This window comes from Sminthopsis crassicaudata, chromosome 5 (assembly GCF_048593235.1).
Source record: "Sminthopsis crassicaudata isolate SCR6 chromosome 5, ASM4859323v1, whole genome shotgun sequence".
Classification (NCBI taxonomy): domain Eukaryota; kingdom Metazoa; phylum Chordata; class Mammalia; order Dasyuromorphia; family Dasyuridae; genus Sminthopsis; species Sminthopsis crassicaudata.
The window spans coordinates 50,321,840-50,343,251 of record NC_133621.1 but is presented as its reverse complement, the minus strand read 5'-3'; the positions used below and the strand labels follow the sequence as shown (position 1 = coordinate 50,343,251).

The following is a 21,412-nucleotide window of genomic DNA, read 5'->3' as shown; positions in this document are numbered from 1 at the left end:
TCTAGAATATTAAATGCCAAGTCCCCCAATCCTTCAACATGGAAACTGCTAAAACTGCTAAATCTTGTGATCCTGACTGTGGCTCCATGATATTTAAATCACTTCTTTCTGGTTGCTTGAAATATTTTCTCCTTGATCTGGGGCTCTGCAATTTGATTCCTTGGAGTTTTCATTTTGGGATCTCTTTCAGGAAATAATTGATAGATTCTTTTAATGTTTATTTTAACCTCTGAATCTAAGATATTGAAGGAGTTTTTTTCTTTATAATTTCTTGAACTATCTTTTTTTTTTTTATCATGGTATTTCAGGTAGTTTAGTAATCGTTTTTTCCCTGAGGTAATTGGAATTAAGTGCCGTTTAAGGGTCATATAGCTAGTATCAAGTGTTGGAGGCCAGATTTGAATTCAGAACTGATGTTCTATCTACTGTACAACCTAGCTCTCCCAATTTAATAATTTATAAATGATCTATTTCTATATATTTTCCAGATCAGTTGTTTTTTCAAGTAGATAGTTCACATTTTCGAGTACTTTTTTGCATTCTTTGACTTTATCTTATTGCTTCTTGAAGTCTCATAGTTTTTATAGCTTCCACTTGCCCAGTTCAAATTTTCAAGGCTTTATTTTCTTTGGTGAGTAGCTGTACTTCTTTTTTAATTTGCCAGTTTTGTTTTTTAAGGAGTTATTTTAGTCAGCTTTTCAGTTTCTTTTCATTTTTTTTTAAAGGCGTTATGCTTTGTGATCTAAGTAGAGGTGTGCTCACTGCTCTCTTGATCTATGTTCTGGTCTTTACCCAATTAGGATTTTTATTCCCTGAAGCCATAAGTAGTCCTGCTCCTTTTGATCCTGGAACTGTGACCAGCTCCCCTGCTACCTTGTGACTGATCACAAGTGCTTCTTTTCTCTTGGAGTGCCAACCTAGAATAGCTTATGGGGAAAAGAGTTGTCAGTCAGCACCAGCAAAGTACCAGTACCAGCAAAGGTTTGCCTGTAATCTCCTGACCAGTTGTCAAACTCCCTTTCTGTTTCTGGACTAAAAAGTTCCCAAAGCTGCTACTGCTGTACTGTTGTGGTGGCAGCTGCCTCTCATGCTCACTGGCCCTTACTATCATGTCACAAACCTTTCCTGCCAACCTCCTTAGTTATCTTAGGCTGGAAAACATACTATTCTCACCTTCTGTTGCCTTTGTCACACTACAATTTGATTTGAAATGTTATTTTAAAAGTTGTTTGGATGGGAATGTTCAGAGTTCAGCTGAGTCCTTATCTATATTCTGCCACTTTGGCTTTGCCCCTCTCCCTTGCCCATCTTCTTGTTCTTTATTCACTTTCATAAACCCTAGGATTCAGTGGGTCCAGTGACCTCCTTACTGCCTCTGGCCTCCTTACTCCTTCTAACACCAGACATTTCTTCCCCCCACTCTATTTGCACTTCCTATGCCTTAAGTCTAGAATTCTCTTTTTCTTCACCTCCATCTTTTTGCTTCCTTCAAATTTTGGTTAAAAATCTCACCTGGCAAGAAGTATTTGCCAATCCCCTGAATTAATATTAATATCTCTTCTCTGAGATGATATCCAGGTGATCTTATATATAATTTGTTTGCATGTAGTTATTTGCATTTACCTTTCCCATTAAGTTTGCTCCTTGAGAACAGAGACTATATGTATATATGTATTTATATATTTGGTATCCTGAGTGCTTAGTACAGTGTATGGCATCCATTAGGAGCTTAGCAAGAGATAACTAGACTTGTTTTGAGATACATGTTTCTTAATGCAGGAAATGCATTTCTTTAATTCTATCCTCTATTTTACTTCTAGTTGTGGTTCTATCTACAGACAATTTGGGGAAATGGTTTAACAACACCTATATTACAGAGGAGACACAGCACAGCGGAAGGCACTCTAGATCTGGACTGGGTTTAAGAGATTCCATTTGCTAACTCTGTGGCCTTGCCCATACCAGTCTACCTTTATGAAGCTCTATTACCTTATATATAAATTGTGAATAATAGAAACTTCACAGAGATGCTATAAGGAAATATAAAGCATAAACACTACATAATTATAGAATCATATATTGTGAACTAGATGAGACCTTTGGGGTCATCTGTTCCAATAATTTCCTTTTAACAGATGAGGAAACTGTGGCCTAGAGAGGAAAGGAGACCTTGAATCACACAGGTAGTAAGCCACAGTCAGGCTTTGAAGTCAGGTCTTCTGAATCCAATGCCACTGTTGTCTCTCCGCTATCCTGTGCTAATTTATCAGTGGGGTAATATATGTAAAATTCTTTGGGAATGTCAAAGAGTCATATAACATATAGTTTTAATTTTCATTCTCATTACCATTATCATCATCATAGTTGATCCCTTTACTTCAGTTTTCTCAACAAAAGTATGTTAACTACTACCCAAACAATCTAGTTGACTGTCACACAACCAAGTGGTACAGCAAATAGAGTGCTGAGCCTGAAGTCAGGAGGACCTGACTTAATAAAATCCTGCCTTAGACATTCATTGTGTGATCTTGGACAAGTCACTTAATCTCAGTCTGCCTCAGTTTCCTCAACTGTAAAATGGAAATCATAATTGGACTTACCTCCCAGGATTGATGTGAAAATCAAATGAGATAATATTTGTAAAGTCCTTAATGTAGTGCTTGGCATGTAGAAAGTGTTTAATAAGTGCAGATTTCCTCCCCTCTCTTCTTTCTTATCTGTGTGACCATGAGCAAGTCAGTTTATCTCTCTAAGCCTCAGTTTCATTATTTGCAAAATGAAGGCGATAGAATTGATAGTTTTAAGGTTCCCTCAAGCTCTAAATCAATAATTTTTATAATCAACAATAATATAGAATACATAAATGTAAAAACCATTCTTAGCTTACTATATATATATATATATATGTATATATATATATATATGTATAAAGGCTGTGGTTTGAGCTTCAAGCAAAAACCTAGTTCCCATGGGGATAATGAGATTTTTGTTGTTGTTTTGGGGGTTATGCATTTGATTATTAAAATTTAAAAATTTGAAGTCCCTCTTCCCATGTGTGTGTGTGTGTGTGTCTTTCTGTGTCTCTGTTTCTCTTTCTCTCTGTCTCTGTCTCTCTCTCTGTCTGTCTCTCTCTCGTCTCTCTCTCTGTCTTTGGACCCTTTTCATCATGGCAAAATATTGGAAAGTGAAGGGATGCCCATCTCCTGGGACAGAACAAGTTGTGTTATATGAATGTAATGTACACTACTGTATATTGAGAAATGATGAACAGGCAGATTTGAGAAAAACCAAAAGACTTCTATGAATACTGATACAAAGTGAAACAAGTAAAAACAGGAAAACATTGTACATAGTATTGGCAAATTGTGTGACATTTAACTATCACTGACTCAGCTCTTTTCAGAGACATAATGATCCAAGACAAGTACAAAGGACTCACAAAAGAAAATGCTATCCACAACCAGATAAAAAACTGATGGACTCAAAATGTAGATTGAAACATTTTTTTCCACTTAATTCTTTCTTCTGTTTTTTTTTCCTCTCTTGATCTGTTTCTTCTTTTACAACTGTGACTAAGATAGAAATGTTTTACATGATACCATATGTATACATTAAATCAAACTCGCCTATCCTCTTCAGTAAAGAGGAGAGAGACAAAAGGAGAAAGAAAAATTTGGAACTCAAAATATTGTAAAAATGAATACTAAAAATCTTTTTAAATATGTAACTGGGGGGAATAAAATGCTATTTATAAAAAATAAAAATGAAATAAAATCTGGGCCTGGAGTTTTTGTAATTAATTATCAAAATTAATGTCTTAATTCATGGACTGACTTCATTCCTATGAACACAGTCACATCTTAGTACATTAAGTTTTCATAGGCATATAACCAGATCAACTCAATCACTCTAGGCATTCTATAATCATGTTAATCACATGATGAAAAACATGTATTGGCCAGCAGGAAATCGCAGTAACAAGTCTGATCACAATCTGGTTTTGATTTTGAAGTTGTTATTTTCCAGGTGTAATCACCCAAGGCAAGTGGAGAGCTAGTTAGAAAACCCCCTGGGATTAGCAGTCATTCTCAAAGTTCAAAGCCAAATTGACACATATATAATTACAAATTAATAGTTCATGTAACAGCTAATATTTTATAGTGCTTTAAAGTTAACAAAGCACTTTATGTATATTATTTAATTTGATTTTTTAAAGCATGTGAGATAGAGACTATTATTATTCTGATTCTATAGATCATGAAATTAAAGTTCAGAGAGGTTAATGAATTCTCCATGATCAAATAGCTAGTTAGTACCTAAGGCAGGATCTGAACTCAAGTCTTCTCAATTTTAAGTCTAGCTGTATTCACTGCTGCAATTTGGATCCTTAGAGGAATGAGGGAAAGAAAGGAATAAACATTTATGAAGTGTCTACTATGTGCTAAGCACTGCCCTAATTATGTGAATATTATCTTACTTGATCTTACAATCTTGAGAGGTAACTGCTAATATTATCCCATTTTGGGGATAAAGTTGGGGAAAGTGAGGTAAACAGAGAGGTAAGTGATTTGCCCAGGATCACCCAGCTAGTAAGTGTCTGAGGCCAAATTCAAACTCAGAACTTGCTGACTTTGGGCCTGCATCCTATTCCCTTTGCCACCAGCTACTTCCTTAAAACATTCAACTTGGAGAAAACACAAACTGTAACAATGAATATCCCTGTTGTACCCATTGATGGTCAAAGGTTAGTCTAAATATACTATTTAAAACAGAAGAGTCACTGGGATGTTAAATTACAAATTTTCAAATAAACAAAAACACCATTCCTTTTACCCACAACTGAGAAAAGTTGACTCGGTCCATTTTACAAATACACCCTTAAACTTGACTTAATTTGCCAATCCTTAAAGCATTTTTTTAATGTTTTAAGAAAACGAATCACTTACGTTATCAATGATATCAAAGATTGCATAGGCTGCTCCTCTGGCATTGGCAAATGAATCAATACATGGTGCAGCCTGTCCAACACTGAAAGCTCCTATCAATATTGAAAAAAAGACCTATGGAGAAGACAGCAGGAGAAAAACGTGATGGTCAATTTTAGGCTCTCTATGCCTAAACCCCACTAAGTAAACTCCACCTAGCTGCATTATTCTGAAGAAATGTGATTTGGGAAAAGACAAAGTTATACAGAACTTCTCAGAGTAAGTACTTTATAACCTGTCATGTTTCATTTTCCTAACATATGTGTGTGTGTGTGTGTGTGTGTGTAATTTGTTTTATTTTATTTTTGCAGCTCAACAAGCAAACCTCAAACATAACTTTCTGTTGCTACTCTCCTAGACTAGTGCAGGGTCAGATTTTCAATTCATTCCCAGTAATCTAAGGCTAAATCTAAAGAGAGAAAGCTTCTTCTTACAAAGCTTACCTCCTTGGGCCTCAATTTCCTCATCTGTAAAATGAGGTAGTTGGACTGAATGACTCCTAAAGTCTGTCAGCTCCACATCTTGGATATTATGGCTTTATTAATTGTTCCCCAATGATTTTTTTGCTCTGTAGTACAACAGGGGATTCTACAGATACAGGAATACAGGAACAGACCAAGCATGGGCCATGTCAAACCAACAAAGGGGTTTGGTCTGCAAAATTCTCTTGCAAAAAAAGCATGTTTTGAAATCAATATTTTGCTGAACACTTTAGGACTGAGACTAATCATATTAAGACACTTCCACCCAGATATATTATGTAGGGAATCCTTGGACTATTGTTTAAGTATAAACAAACATTTCATTTTTTAATTTGAATTTGTATTTTTTTCCTCAAATAAATTAATGTCATTCAGGAATGTCCAAGAGATGGTATTAAGAGTTTTGATTCTTATTTTATTTAGCCTGCTTATTGAAAGTAGAAATAAGATATATATATATATATATCCTCATAGAATTTGATGCTAGGAGAGAGCTTAAAGCACTGTTTAGTTCAACCCCCCCATTTAATAAGGCCCAAAGAGTTAAGTGATTTGTCCAAAGTTGCACAGGTAGTGATCAACAGAGCCAACATTTGAACTCTGACTCGAGATCCAGTATTCTACCCATTGTACCACACTGTTCAGTACAACGATCATGGTTCAGAATGAGGATTCTGAGTTATTGAGAAAAAGTTTTATTATGTTTAATTAACCCTTCTCGAGGAACAAAGAAAGCAGGCCATCTTTTATTTTTTATAAAAAAGATTTCTATGTAAAATATTTACAATTAACATTTTGGGTGCTTAATTGGATGAAACTTCAGCTACACAGAAATCTCAGTTATCAGAATAATACATTTCTCAAGGATTTCAGGTAGTTGAAATTTTACTATATGTAAATAAGTTTAACATTTTCCCAATACTATGACATATTTAACAATAATCATAATCATATTCATCAGGATTACATCAGGACCCTGGCCAGACTGGGAATTGGACAAGAAAGCAAGTAGATTTCGCAGCTTCTAATTTCTTCTCCCAGCAGAATACTGTGTATCCTGAGAACATATAACTGTCTCCAGAGACACATCCATAAAGCTCATTGGTTGAAAGAGATGATGATCTAGATATTGTTCCCTTGTTTCACAGCCCCCAAAGCTCAGCCATGAAGCAGGAACATTAAAATGCAGAATTTGGCAGCAGATTTCAATGGGTTTGCTATATTGGATTCAACTAATCTGACCCAGTTCTTATCTTATCCAGCCTTGAACAATTTCCTAAACTTGATCACAGCCCCAGAAAGTCCCAATATCCATTTCCTTTCAATGATTTCTTCCCTATCCTGACAGGTTACAACTTCCTTCTTGCTTCAGCCCAAGCCCAGCCCTCTACTGATGATTAAATTTAGGAATTATCTTTAGTCAATCCCCTTGTCAGATTATTTCACATCAGATGGTGCTCATCTGATCAAGCATTAGTCCACCCCTCTATGTTCCTTTTCTAAGAATTTATTTTAATTTTTAATTTTTTAATTTCAATATCAAACAAATCAGGCCTTTCCATATACAAAGCAGAATTGAAAAAGAACTGAATACAAAACAATAAAGGCTTATTAAAAAGTTTGCTATTAGCTCTCTGTCCATTAACTCTCAGTATTGTCTCCTGTCTGCCTGCCCCCGTCAAAATTTGGAGCTGTGGATTTTGGTGAAGCCTAGAAGCTAATCTACCATCAGCAAGGTAAGTGCTGGGAATTATGTGTTATTCATTCACTCAAATATTTATTGAGCATCTACTTTTTACAAGATGTCAAGTTGGAAACTAAAAGAGTAATGATTTGCCCTGATCCAGACACTCTTTCTTTTTAATTAATAATAAACCTCCTTAGTGCCTTTTGTTTTGTAGCATAGGCATTTCTAAATTTACTTCCCTCCACTCCACCCAATGAGGTTGCCTTCATAACAATATAAAAGAGTGGTAAGAGAAACTATCTGGCCTGGTGTTTAGAACATGGGTTTCTCTACTGAAATCATTCCCAATCTCATGCCAAGGGCCCCATTAGGTAGAGTGTCTGCATCTGCAAGATAGCTAGCTGGGGCTATGGGAGCTAGCCCATAGTTGCCAAAGATGAGAGGGGGAAAATGGCCCATATAATGGTAGAAATTAAAACCTTAAAGTCAAAAGACCAGGAGAGCAAAGAGGAAGAAATAAAAACCTTCCGAAGGAGGAAGTAAAGATGAGTAGGGGAATGAATAACTAATGTGCTCAAATTTTCCATGGATATTGTGTGAATATCTACTTACTGTAAGTGCATTTCCAATAGTATATTCCTTGGATATGACTAGAGTAGATCCATACCAGAAAGCCAGTGCGTAGGATGCATATATTAACAGGAAGGCAATGCCCATAGAAATGTTTGCTGAAATAGCTTTCTTTATCCCAATCTTTTTTGCATTTTCTAAATGTCTCTGATACCTAATAAAAATTGAAGAGGGGGAAAAGGTTAGAATGAAAATGAGATTGTGCATTCCAAATCATCTTCAGATCTAAGAAGCCGGAGGGTCTGAGGATCTAAATCACCAAATCACTAGAATAGTTCAGTACTCAATTAAAACTGTTCAAATGTGGAATGACCAGGACAGAATGAAAGCTCTGTACTAGCCTAGACCCACCTCTCTTGGCCCATAACATTATTCCTGGGGCAATTCCAGAAACTGCCTTCTACAAACGGATTCAAGTCTTCTCTATTCCTGTATTCAGGCTGCTGCTTTCGAGGGACAAATTCATCATAATATGGAATAATATAAAGATAGGGAAGATAATGCCAAGTTAGGCCCTGAAATCCTAATGCTATTGTGCAAACTTAAAGAGTTAAAGACATAAAAAACAAAAAAAATTAAAAAGAGTTAAAGACATAACAGCCCAATTTCTTCCTGCAATGAAAAGGAATTTCCACTCTACATTAAATAACACCATAAAGAAATCTTTTCAATATTACTGTGTGGTCTTTATGCCAGGCTTGACAAGATAATCATAAAAATGGATATTACCTTTGAAATCCTGGTGGGGATTAAGAAGGAGGGCTTCTACTCTTGAATTTTTTGTGTTTGGTTTGATTTTTTTTTTTTTTTTTAATTTACAACCACTGGATCAGCAAATAGAGATATATTGTATTCCTTGGTTTGGGAAATGGAGAGGGTAGAGGGAGATGGGAAGTTTTCTATTTCTTATGACTAGAATTAAATATTGAAAAATCTGGAACACATGATTTTTGGAAAGAAAAGGCAGGCAAGAAGAGAAAAACACCCATTTACAATCACAAATGGAGAAAGTGATTGCTACATAAATGTTGCTATTATGAATCTAGACTGACCAAATATTACTATTATGAATCTGGACTTCCCATGTACTAATTTCATGTAAATAATAACCTACCCTAAAGTGTCAAGATAAATTATAATGCAGATCATTGAGATTTAAAATATTTGATATACATAATTTTGTTGTAGTAGGAAGAGCTTTGGAGTGAAATAGGAATCAAAGGACCTTAATCTAATTTGATCACTGATTCTTTCTGGGTTTCAGTTTCCTCGATTGTCAAATAAAGGGAGTGGACTAGATTCATTCACTCATCTATTGAGAATTACATCCTTACTATGCACTGTGAACTCTGCTGGAGGCACAAAAACAAATACTAAACAGTTCTAGATCTTAGATAGTTTATATTCTATTATTGTAAGATCTCTAAGATTTTTTCTGGCTCCAAAATCTCATCATCACCCATATTCTTTATCGTATGAGGATCACTTTCTTGGTTTTTCATTGAAATAAGATCTCTTGGAACAGAACAAACTAGCATATAATTCTTCCACAGGAAACAGCTGGATACATTCTTACATAGTATTGTCTTAGAAAGCTGCGAGGGACAGTGAGCTTCAAATGTCAGAATATATCAGAAGCAGAATGAATCAGAAACAGATCTTGTGGACCCCCAGACTGGCTTCCTATTCAAGTGTAGCACATTAATGTCATCCTGTGATCTGGCCTTCTCTGCTTAGGATGCTGAGCCTGGATCTCACAAGGGTAACTATGGTCCAGTAACTCAAGCTTCATCGTACCGCATCTGCTGCTGTGCTTACCAGCACTGCCAGGAAGATCTAATATCAGCAGACAGCCTGCGTAAGCATCCCAACCCGAGGGGTGGATGTTCCATTACTGCAATCACTTTGGCTACTTGCTTACCAAGGCTAGAGGAGGCAGCAGTGATTACCCTGACCTCATGTGGTCCAAATGAAAGTCAGAATAGTTTAAGGAGAATATTGTGCTTAGGGAAGCAGCAGCAAAAGAAAAAAAAAAAAGAAAATAAAAGGTTAGAGAATAGTGAAGATGTGAAGCAGATGGATGTTAAGGAACAGGAAGGAAGGAAAGGAAAATGGAAATAAAGATTTACACAGGCAGTCAGAGGCTTCTTTTATACACATCCTTCCTATGAAGTCTATGATCGCCAAGAGATTTCAAACATTCAGTGTAATTTCTTCTTGTCTCTGGAAGGCTCCCTGATATACTGTAAGATTACAAAAGAAGTCCTTCCCTCACAATTCCCTGCTGAACTACTCAATTTAAGTAGGTGGGAGTCCTCCAGATCTAGGTAGAGAATTTCTATAACAGAATCTGCGGCCCTGACAGTTCCCTTGTGAACCAAACAGTACAAAGCATTATTACATTTTAGAAAAGAAGCCTAACTCCTCAGGTAGCAACACTGTCACTTTGCAGATGGGGGGACTGAGGCCCAGAGAAGCCCAGCAGTAATACTAATTGGGGTAATACTAAGTATTTAATGCTTAGTATTATTTAATAATTAATTAATTAATACTAAGTAATACTAAGTGGAGAAGCTAGGATTGAATTGGGGTAGTCTGACTTCAGTGCTTTTCATTATACTGTCTATACTTAGGAATATCTAGGTTTTGGTTCATTGGGTAGTGCAGTAGATAGAATGCTAGAACTGGAGCCAAGAAAGCTTTGGATTCAAGACTGGCTTTAGACATTTCCTAATTGTGTGATCCTGGGAAAATCACTTCTGTCTGACTTAGTTTCCTCTACTGTAAAATGAAGATGATAAGAGCATAGTAGGTTGCTCTCAGGGTTGTTATGTGGCTTAAGGAGACAAAATCTTTCATTGGCCCACAGTTGTGAGGATCAAACAAGATAATATTTGTGAAGTGCTTTGCACTTTGTGCTAAGGCACTTAGGAGGAATTTTATAAATGCTCCCTTGTCTTCCCCTTCCTTTAAAAGCATATTATTGGTCATTCATTAGAACTACAAGGATGCTACTTAGATACATCAGTGGAGAAAAGATTGCCATTAGAAATAACCAGCTCTCCCCACCCCCCAAAAAAAGACCCATCAAATTCACCTTGTTAGATTGCACAAAGAAAATCCTGACCTTTCAAGTTCTTTGTTTTGTCCCCCGAAGGCTATCACAGTCTTGATGGCAGACAGTGCCTCCTCTGCCACTGCACCAGCCTTAGCATAGGCTGCTAATTCTTTGTCACTAAATGCAGATAGTATCTGGAATGACAATAAAATCCAAAGACATTCATCTTTGAATTTAGGAAAAATTGGAGATACTTTCAACAACTGAAGTTAATTTCTTCCTTCTCTTAGTCTGATCACTACCCCAGTGCTTCTTGGGCAGATCAGGAGAGAGGAGTGTATTAGAAATGGGTTAGACCATTGATAAGAGAAGGAATAAATTGAAGAGATACTTTCATTAACTGAAGTTAACTTCTTTCTCTTAGTCTGATCACTATCCCAGTGCTTCTTGGGCAGATCAGGAGAGAGGAATATATTAGAAATGGGTTAGACTGTTGATAAAAGAAGGAATAAAAATTCATGCAATTTTTTTCTCTCAGAATTGATAAATTAGATTGATGAGGGTTCTTATCCAGAAATATTAGGCCAGTCAGTAAATGTTTTCATTATTTTTTACACTGCTGCTGACTCAGTCCAGTACACCAATGACAGATCATTGTAGACATAACTGCATCTTCCTCATCCTTCCCCTTCCATCCTTTAAATCTGCTCAGAAAGAAGGTCCTAATCTATTGGATTTACTGAAGAGCCAGTGGGATAATGGGTGTGTTGGAGGGAAGCATTGGGCTAAAATCCTAAATGAAATTTTGTCTTGCACCTCAAAGTAAAGAAGCTTCCAGTTGGGTCCATGTGAGACCTTGCTCCCAAGCCTCTGTTGTGCTTATGGTCTTGACATGCTTTACTGAAGAGCCAAATACTTGTATAGAAGCAACTGAAGAGGGCAGGCCGATAATTATCTGATCTGGTGATCTTACAAATATGGCCTCAGTTCTAACAGCTCAAAGAAACTAGTGACAGTTTCCCAAAAGAACTGTAAGAGAAAGTATCTTTACAGATTTATCTTTTACTGAATTTTTCTTGTTGCACCTATCAAAATCTCCCTAGAATTCTCTACCATCCCTCAGGACAGTAAAACTCAATAACTAATTGTACCTCATTTTTCCTTTATTACAAATAATAATGATAATAATTGCTAACCTAGAACAGTAAAACTTCATAATTGATTTCACTTCCTTTTTCCTTTGCTGTGAATTAGAATGATGATAAATTGTTGACCTAGAATAGTGAAGCTCAATAAGTGATTTCATCTCTATTTTTTCTTATTATGAGTAACAATGATAATAATTATTGACCTACTATAAAGAGGAAGCACAGTTTACAGATGAATTATCAGCATCAGTAATATTAAGAATTGGTTGTAGAGGCTGCAGCCAGTTTATTAATGTAAACAGCTTATGTATTAATTTATTGCTGTGGGGGCAGCTAGATAGCACAATAGATACAACACTAGCCCTGAAGTCAGGAGGACCTGAGTTCAAATTTGACCTCAGACACTTAACACTTACTAGCTGTGTGACCCTAGTCAAGTCACAGTCAACTGCTTCACACAAAAACAATGGCATTTATTATATTATTCTAAAATCCTCCCCCTCCCAAATGTTAACTCCTCCTTGTTTATTTAGCATATATACTGTATTTAGCATGCATTTATGAGAAATGGTGGCTAAAAAGTTAGTCTCAAAGATCAAAAGGCCTTATATTGTATTTACAAATATTTTTACCATGTTAAACATGTATTGAATTATTTGCCATTTAGGAGAGGGGGCCGGGGAGAAGGAAAATTGGAACACAAACTTTTGCAAGGGTCAATGGTGAAAAATTATCCTTGCATATGTTTTGAAAATAAAAAGCTTCAATAAAAAAAAAAAAAGTTTCAAAAAAAGATCAAAAGGCCTGAGTTCAAATCCCACCAGGAACATACAGTGGCTCTGAGACCAGAGGGCAGACCATTTAACCCCTAAGTATCCCAGGTATCTATGACTATAAATCATAGAGTAGGTGCTTTGGTGAAAGGACTGCCTCTCTAGGATTTGCTACTCCCAAAACAAAAACAATAACACTACTCCAGTCCAAAAACCAAACCAAAACAAACCAAAACAAAACCCCAAAAGAAACATTGTTTTCACTTTTGTGTGAACGTCTTGGTCACTTCCCCTACCCCCAAATAGAATGTAAGCTCTTTGGTGATTGGACTTCTTTTCAGTTCCTAATAGTCAGTTGAATGTCTAGTACTTAGTAGGTACTGAATAACTTGAATTGAACTATTGAGCTGGCTAGCTGCTAAGAACATATTAAAAAAATTTCATAAAATTTTTAAAATTTATTTTTATTGAATGATTTGCCAAGTACCAGAATGAATGATGAACATTTACATTTTTTAAGAAAAATCTATTTCCATAACTGGTTTAGCTAAAATCAATTCAATAATGTATTATGGAGAGGAATTTAAAAATACCTCAAAGGTCCAAATGTCTCAGTTGATGTAATATATTTGTACATATTATTGATAAGAAGATAAAATTTTTATTTCAAAGTAAAATTATAACATCTGCTTATAATTATACTTAAAGGTCATTTACATAAATATGAGAAATTACAATAAGAGTTTTTTAATGGCATTATAAGGATAAAGTTGAATGCTTTTGTCCCTCTTTAAATAATTTACCAAGGTATTGTGTGACATCATAAATATAAGTTAAATTGAATGGATGACAGTTTATTTTAAGAAATTCTGATTTGGAAGAAAAACTTCCTTTTTATTAGATATGACCTGTGAAATTTTGAAATAGTAAATCTAGTACCACTTAGACATGGTTTCATAAAAAGGCATATGTGAGCAGTCAAAAACAGCAGACATTTATATTGTGGCATAGGATTTGCAAAATATATAAGAATCCCCCTCCCCAATTCTGATGGAGGTGCTTTTCCCTCCCCACTCTACACTTTAGTGTATGAACATATATCTTTTGACTGCTTCCTATCAGCTAAGAAGATTCATTCACTCTTGTATAACTGGCTGCTGATCCAGAATTTGGGAATATCATAAAGTTAGAATCTCAGATCTCTTACTCCAGACTCATACAGCTTTCTCTGCCCTGCAGACTGAGTTGGGCTGGAAGGGAAGTTGCCTTTTCCCTCCTCTTCCCTTTCTCCCCTTCCCTGCCACTGGTCCCACAAACTGAAAGCTCCTGGTCATTGTAGTTAAAGCCTGTGTCTAGGATGCAACTGTCTTTTCTTGATTATGTCTTCATTCCTTTATTTTTCTTTTGGGAGGCAAATGGAGTTAAGTGGTTTGCCCAGGATCACATAGGTCCTCAGCATAGGGTCTCATATGGGATAGGGTCATATCAGGTCCTTCTGATTCTAGGGCTGGTGCTCTATCCACTGCACCATCTCAGCTGCCTTCTTTCCTAAAACAAACAGGTGGCAACCTCATCCTAGACAAAGGCTTGTCTGGAGGGCCATGAGTTCACAGCTTCTGGGAGGGGGGGGCCAGCAATGGGAGAAGGATATCTCCTCTCCTCCACTCTCCAGAGCTTAGAGAGTTGTATGATGTCAACAAGTGGGAGAGGCATTCTGGACCTGTAAAATTAAGCGATTCTTATAATTGTCAGAAGTCACTCAGAGATTATGTATTTTTTGACCAGTTCAAAGAGACCACTCTTTGCCTCAATTGCCACCTACACTTAATCACAGTATGAGTGCAGCCTCAGTTAAAGTAAGACCTGTTGAAGACTCAGCTTAAAAAGGCAAGGTCTCCTATTGCTCCAGAGATATCTCCAGTCAACCTGATCTATATCTAGCCACTGGACCCAGATGTCTCTGAAGGAGAAAGAAGCAGATGACTTTGCCCAGCCCTCCCTCACTTAAATCCAATTCATTTTCATGTCAGGGCATCACATCCCTGATGTCATGGTCCTTTTTGAGAATGAAGGAAAAACAACAAAAATCCTGCTCTGAAATAGAGAGATCAGGAACCATCCATCATGCATCTCCAAGGGAGTGCTATCTTATTTGTTCCTTAAAACAACTTTGTGATTTTGGTACTGTGTCCTTATCTTGGAGGCAACTAGAGAGTGAAATGGTTAGAGCACAGGGGCCTGGAGTCAAGAAAGCCTGGATTCAAATCCAGTATCAGATGATTACTAGCTGTGCAACCCTGGGCAAGGCACAACCTTTATTTGCCTTAGTTTCCTTAATTATAAAATGGGGATAATAATAGCACCTACCTCCCAAGGTTATTGTGAAGACTGAATGAAACAATAACTGCAAAGTACATCATAGGCACTATCTAAATATTAGTCATCATCATCATCATCATCATCATCATCACCATCATTATAAAATCTTAGTTTACAAATGTGGAAATAAATTCAGATATATCTAGGGAGTTTATTCTTTACCACACAGTTAGCAAGTATGAGGTGGATAAGTGTAACCTGAGTCACACCTGAGTCCAAATCCAATACTAAGTTTTCCAATATATTGTGTTGCTTCAGTGTCTGGCATATGGAACACACTAATGTTTGTGGAACTGAAATGAATTACAGAGAAAAACCTACTGAGCAGTGTTCTTGCAAGTGCCAGAGAGGTGATACCTAAAGGTCCATCCGTTTTGCCTACCTTTGCCCAGACAGCCGCAGAAAGTCCCAGGATAGGGCTGATGGCCATAATCACAAGTGTTAGCTTCCATCCTCTTATGAACCCCACTATGAATCCTGCAAAAAATGTTGCCACTGCTTGAAAGAACATTCCAACCTTGTCACCAATTCCTTCACTGATTTTGGAGATGTCACTAAAAAAAGAATCACACTTGAGTGGTTATGGTCATGGCGTTCTTAGTGGAAAGGTACAGTGCAAACTAACAGATGCATAAGCAGATGCATTGAACACAAATAAAGTTAGACCAGTGGAAGGCACATCACCATTCTTGAGCCCTGTGAAGACTTTTGTCTGACCCTCAGAGGAGAAGTCAAGTTGAAACTGGGCCCTTTAATTAACAACAGGCAGTAGCTTGGGATGGCCAAAAGGAAGATGTTTGATTATTATATGGTTTGACCTTCCAAGTAATGAAAGGCCTTAAAGTGAGAACTTTCATTTTTAAAAAATATTTATTTTCATGTAATTTTGTCCATCTCCTTAAGAAAAAAAGTCATTTTTCCAAATACATAATAAAGGATGTAGCAAAATACTTACTCCGTGAGCCGTGTGTTGAGTTCTGTGGTGTCATTGATATCAAACCATCCTATTTCCTGTCGGAGAACAGCATGAAAAAACTTTTGCCTAATTTTTTTAATTTGCCGGCCAGCAGCTAAGGTCCAGAAGGAAACCTGAATGTAAGCAGCTATTAGAACACCTCCTCCCAATCCTGAATAGTAATAGGCATATCTGAAAAACAGAAAAAACAAGGATGATAATGAAAACAGCTGATATCTCTAGAGGATATTAGGGTTTGCAAACTATATTACAAAGATTATATCACTGGAACTTTATGAGCACTCTGTGAAATAGGTGTTATTGTTATCCCCATTTTGCAGATGAGGAAAACTGAGGCTGTGGAGGGGTTAAATGATTTGTCACACAGCTAGGAAACATCTGAGATGGGATGCAAAGACACCTTTTAAACTGTTAGTTTTTAAATTTTATCTTTCTGGAGTAATGCCCAGTACTGTATTGTTTTCTGAAATGGTTGTATATAATATATATATATATATATATATATATAATATTTTAAAGTCTATTTCCCCATCTTTTTAAATTTTTAGAGACTATGTTGCTCCTTTCTCCATGTTATTAAAATAATTCATTCTAAATATCAATAAGCTCCAAAGAAAAAATATAGTCAAATTGATAATTTGATAACACATAAACCAAAAAAGAAGCTACTCCTCTTTGCATTTTTCTCTGGCTGTGTTGTCATTTCATAGCTATAGCTCAACTATCTTTTTGACGATATTCCAAACCTTGCCATCTTTTTTTTTTAATTATGTAGAAATGGGCAGATAAACATGGAAACGATTTTACTGTAATTTATTAAAGTTGTATTACCTGAAGTATCACAAAATTCCCTCTGCACTTAATAGGAATATTTAAAAATAGTAGCTGCTGTCAATTTTTAAAATTACACACATAAAAATCCCTAAAATAACTGATAAACTAATAAAAGAAATATTAAAAGAAATACAAATTGTATTATTTTAAAATATAGACTAACTCTAACAGATAATAATTTTTACCATCCTTTAGTCTGTTTTAAGAACACTTTTGATGCGTTTGAAATTAGTAGCTATGCAGTCAGTCAGCAATCTTTAGAGGGACCATATACTTCAACTGATGAAGAAAAGTTGCTTGATCCTTTGAGATATTTTGAAATTTTGTCTTTCTAACATAAGCATTTGTTATGTACCAATAATTATACCAAACCTTTAAAAGAGTATTTAATTTAGCTTAACATACCTGAAAACCCTTTTTACCTTATTTATTTTCTTGCAAATCTCCCTTTATGGACAATATAAAAGTAAACTTTGTTCCAGATCAAGTGGAACGATCACAGTTCCAAATAAGTGGTGCATGAGTTAGGCTTTATTGATTTAATTTTCCTACTTCCTTTTAGTGACTTAGTAGAGGAACTCTGGCCCTCTCCCTACCAGTAAACTGATAGACTTAGGTGATTCTTATTATGGTTTTAAGTGGGAAGGGGCACCTGTCATTGATGACAGACAACTTGAATATATGTAAAAGAGAATTTTCCAACAAAACAGCTTCATGTTATTTATAATGGGGTCAACCATTCTGGGAAAGGGCTGATCTAAGAGTCACATGTGCACTAACAATAAATATGACCCTGGTTAAGGACATACAAGTTCTCTAGGAAGTAACCCTCTCATCATGACTTAGCTTCAAAGGCTGTCAGCAAAATATCTAAGGATCATTCACCATCAGGAACTCCCCAAGTTATAATAACCAGAGCTTTTCTTAAAAGAAAGACTTCCCTTATTATCATCATCACTTCACAATAGCTCCAACAATTCTCTTAACCAATCCTAGGATTATCTACCATATTTTTCTTCTAATAAATAAGCAGAATCTACACTAATACATTATTTTGAAGGCTAGAGTAGAGGCCAGTTTTTTTTTTGTTGTTGTTTTGTTTTGTTTTTAGAAAATTGTTGCCTATTGAGAGAACACTTATGACATTTCAATTGGTTACATCCTGTTTTCTCAGTTTTATACTTGCCTTTTTTTTCTTTAGAAAGAACATATGCTGACTTTTCCATCCCCCAGAAAGTGATTAGTTGTTGGAGAAGTTCTTGTAGAGTAGGGAAGTGAATTCAAGAGAATGGGTCTCCCAAAATGAATTTTACATAATTGTATCTTGGGAACAGGAAGCTGATATGTTACATATTGGACTATATGATATTAGTTAAGTGTTAAGTGATTTCTTTTATCACATTTGACAGATACCTTTTTACCATTTCCAGGCCAATAGTGCAGGAAGTTCATGACTGAGCTGAGAACTAAGGCCTGTAAATGGTTGTGGTATTAAATTCAGCTGACTAAGGCCTGGAATGCAGCCACCTCCCTCTAGAGCCAAATACAGCATCTCTCTCAAGCTCAAGTCTGACTCCCTAATGTACTGCATAGCAAGAGAAATCCTGGCAAACAGATACCAATGGACATTTAATGGAGACCATGCTTAAGGTTCTTAATGGACAGAATAATAGAATTAAGACTTGGAACCTTAGACAGCCAATCCCTTCTTTTTCTGAAAAGGCACTGGAATAGGTGATTGATTCAAAAATCCTAAGACATCAAGCTAGGTTCCAGTCCTAGCTTTGCCCATTAATAAATACTGTGATTTGGGTTGAGTTATTTAATAAATAAACAAGCATTTATTAAACCATATGCTCAGCACGAGGTAGGTGGTGGCTTTACAAATGCAATGAATAAAATAATCCCTATTCACAAGAAGTTTGCATTCTAAAGGGAGGAACAACAAACACACCACAAATAATATAAGTATATATAGAATAAATTTAATGAATAAATCCACACAAAATAGTTAAATACAAGGCAGTTAGGGAAGGAGGGTGCCTGTAGTTGAAGAACTCAGGAAGATCTTCATGTTGAACTGCATCTTGAATGAAGAGATCAGTTCTATGAGATGAAGGTAAGGAGAAATGTATTCCAGGCATAGGGTATGGAGGTCAAGGGAGATAAACTGACTTGTCCAACATTACCTTGGTATTTAGAACCAATATCTCCAGTCTTCCAGTCCAATGTTCTTTCCATGTCTCCACATATATCTTCTACAGTAGGTCCAGGGTATGTAAATTATTCACCTGTCTCATGAGGAGATGAGCCATGTATATCTGGAGCAGTGTGAAAGATCTACCTTTTAGAAGGCCCTGATAGGAAAAGCTAAGGTCTCAAAGCTATCTGGATACCCAGGAGATTCAGTCACACACCTTTCCTTATCTTCTAAACTCACATTCCAAAACAGCAGAATACTTCAATATAATTGGAACATGTTTTCGTGGGGCCTGAACAATAACAATATGTATCTTGTTTGCTGGTAGCCCGTTTGCTGACAGAGTGAAATTTTAAGAGATCCCTAGTATCATTAGGGATGATCTCCACTATTCCTAAAATAAAAACTATCACTGTTTACACACGAAAGTTAGAAGGCGCAGCTTTGATGCACAGAGTTAGAAAATCCAACCCAAATATTCATAGGGGTTATTTGTATCTGACCTGTAACAGTGCATTCTAAGCTCATATTGGTGTGATCAGCCACAGTGGGACATACTGTAATTCGACTCTAATGTGTCATTTTGGCCCTCTTTGAGAACAGAAGACAACAACCAATTTTCAAGAGAAGAATAAGGTACAATGGAAGGGAAGGCATGACTAATCCCAAAGACCCTAACTTCATATCCAGGAATTGCTACTTATTACCTATGGGTGAATCAACTAACATTTTGGGGTCTCAGTTTTCTCATCTATAAAATAAGGAGATTAAGCCAGCTGAGTTCTAAAGAAAGCCCTTCTTAGCTTCAGGTCCTACAACTTCTCCCTTTTTAAAAATTCTTATTAGTTGAAACTGGTAAAATGAATATCAAGAAAGATCTAAAAATTAAAAAAAAAAAAGTAATAGTAAATAAAAGAAGAAAAAGTCAACCAAGTGCCATATGGATTAACTCACCATTATCGAGACTTCCATAAATTCTCCCCTATATGTCGGCCTGCTCCATTAATCTGTCTCATTTGTCATTTTTTATATCTTATATGTGTGTCCTTGAGGCAAAGAACAATGCCTGATATATGATAAGCTTTTATTAAATGCCTTTTCATTCACAAAAATGCAGCATACAGGCTGAAAATACCAGTGATTTGCTCATAGAAAAAGCTCGTGACATGAAGTCAGAATCTGAACTGAAATCCCAGTTCTGCTATTTATCAACTGGGTGGCAATTCACTTAGATTCTTTTGGTCTCCATTTTTTCATGTGTAAAATGAGGAAGTTGAAGTCTTTTACAACTCTAACTCCTATGGGGAGTAGAGCAGGAAGGGAAGGACACTGTTGCCAGGCAGTCAGTCCCAGCCTATCCTTGAGTACAGACTGCCAGAGTCAATCTCAATCCTATATGCTTCCTTATGGGAGCAAAGGAGTCCCAAAGCATAGGATTCAAAGCATTGGCCTTGTGTTCTGTACCTTAGCTATGAGGTCTGGATTCTAAAAGTCATCAAATAAAGCAATTCCAAGAAATCTCGGGATGCTGACCCTCTATGAATGGATATTTACTGAGAAGGAAGCTTCATCCCTGTCCTGCATTTCTGATTCTGCTCCTCTAAGAACAATTACAATAAGATTAGCCTCTACATTCCAGTATGTGGTCATACTTCTCCAGATACACCTGTGCACTTTTGTGTCCAATGACTCAATCAGTAAATACTCAGTAAAAATCTGAAATGGACCAAGCAAGTACTGTATGCCATGGTTATAAGTAAACTGGATGAAGTAATCTCCACAGGCATCAAGCTTACATTCTAAATGAGAGGCAAGGATAAGTAAAAAATATGTCTACAGGAATAGAAAGTGAATAAATATGTAGACAAAATAGTTATATATAAAAGGAAGTTTGGAAGGAAGGCTACTAGGGGTTGGGGGACTCAGGGAAGACTTTGTGCAGAAGATGGCACTTGAGCTACATCTTGAAGAAAAGGACTCATCAAAGAAATGTATCCTTCAAATTAAATTTCTTACCTATGAAGTTGTTGGTAGGTGAGCTCTAATACACTATATATCTGTCAGAGGAGACCTAGGGGAAGTGGGCTTTTGAATTTCATATTCTTCCTAATCTCTATTGGTTTGCTGGAACAATAAGATATTTAAAAAATGAAGAGGTGCTAACAAAGAAGAATTTGGCCCTATGGAGAAGAAAAGCAACCTCTGAATTTCCCAAAATGTTCAACAAAGGAATGGCTGAGAAACTGCCAAGCAAAGCATC

General features: G+C 36.3%; 1 protein-coding gene across 7 annotated transcripts in view; it reads right to left on the bottom strand.

Annotated features, from left to right (window-relative positions):
- Window positions 1–21,412, bottom strand: part of LOC141542352 (phosphatidylcholine translocator ABCB4) — a 109,258-nt gene that overhangs the window by 54,614 nt on the left and 33,232 nt on the right. For 5 of the 7 annotated variants that reach the window (XM_074266647.1, XM_074266646.1, XM_074266651.1 and 2 more), the window contains 5 exons: window positions 16,098–16,289; window positions 15,525–15,696; window positions 10,912–11,036; window positions 7,767–7,938; window positions 4,947–5,060 (listed from right to left, as the gene is read on the bottom strand). In XM_074266647.1, coding sequence (XP_074122748.1) covers window positions 4,947–5,060; window positions 7,767–7,938; window positions 10,912–11,036; window positions 15,525–15,696; window positions 16,098–16,289 — 775 coding nt within the window. Of the gene's footprint in view, window positions 1–4,946; window positions 5,061–7,766; window positions 7,939–10,896; window positions 11,037–15,524; window positions 15,697–16,097; window positions 16,290–21,412 lie in introns of those variants that run through there. The other 2 variants (XM_074266652.1, XM_074266649.1) reach the window with 2 other exon arrangements.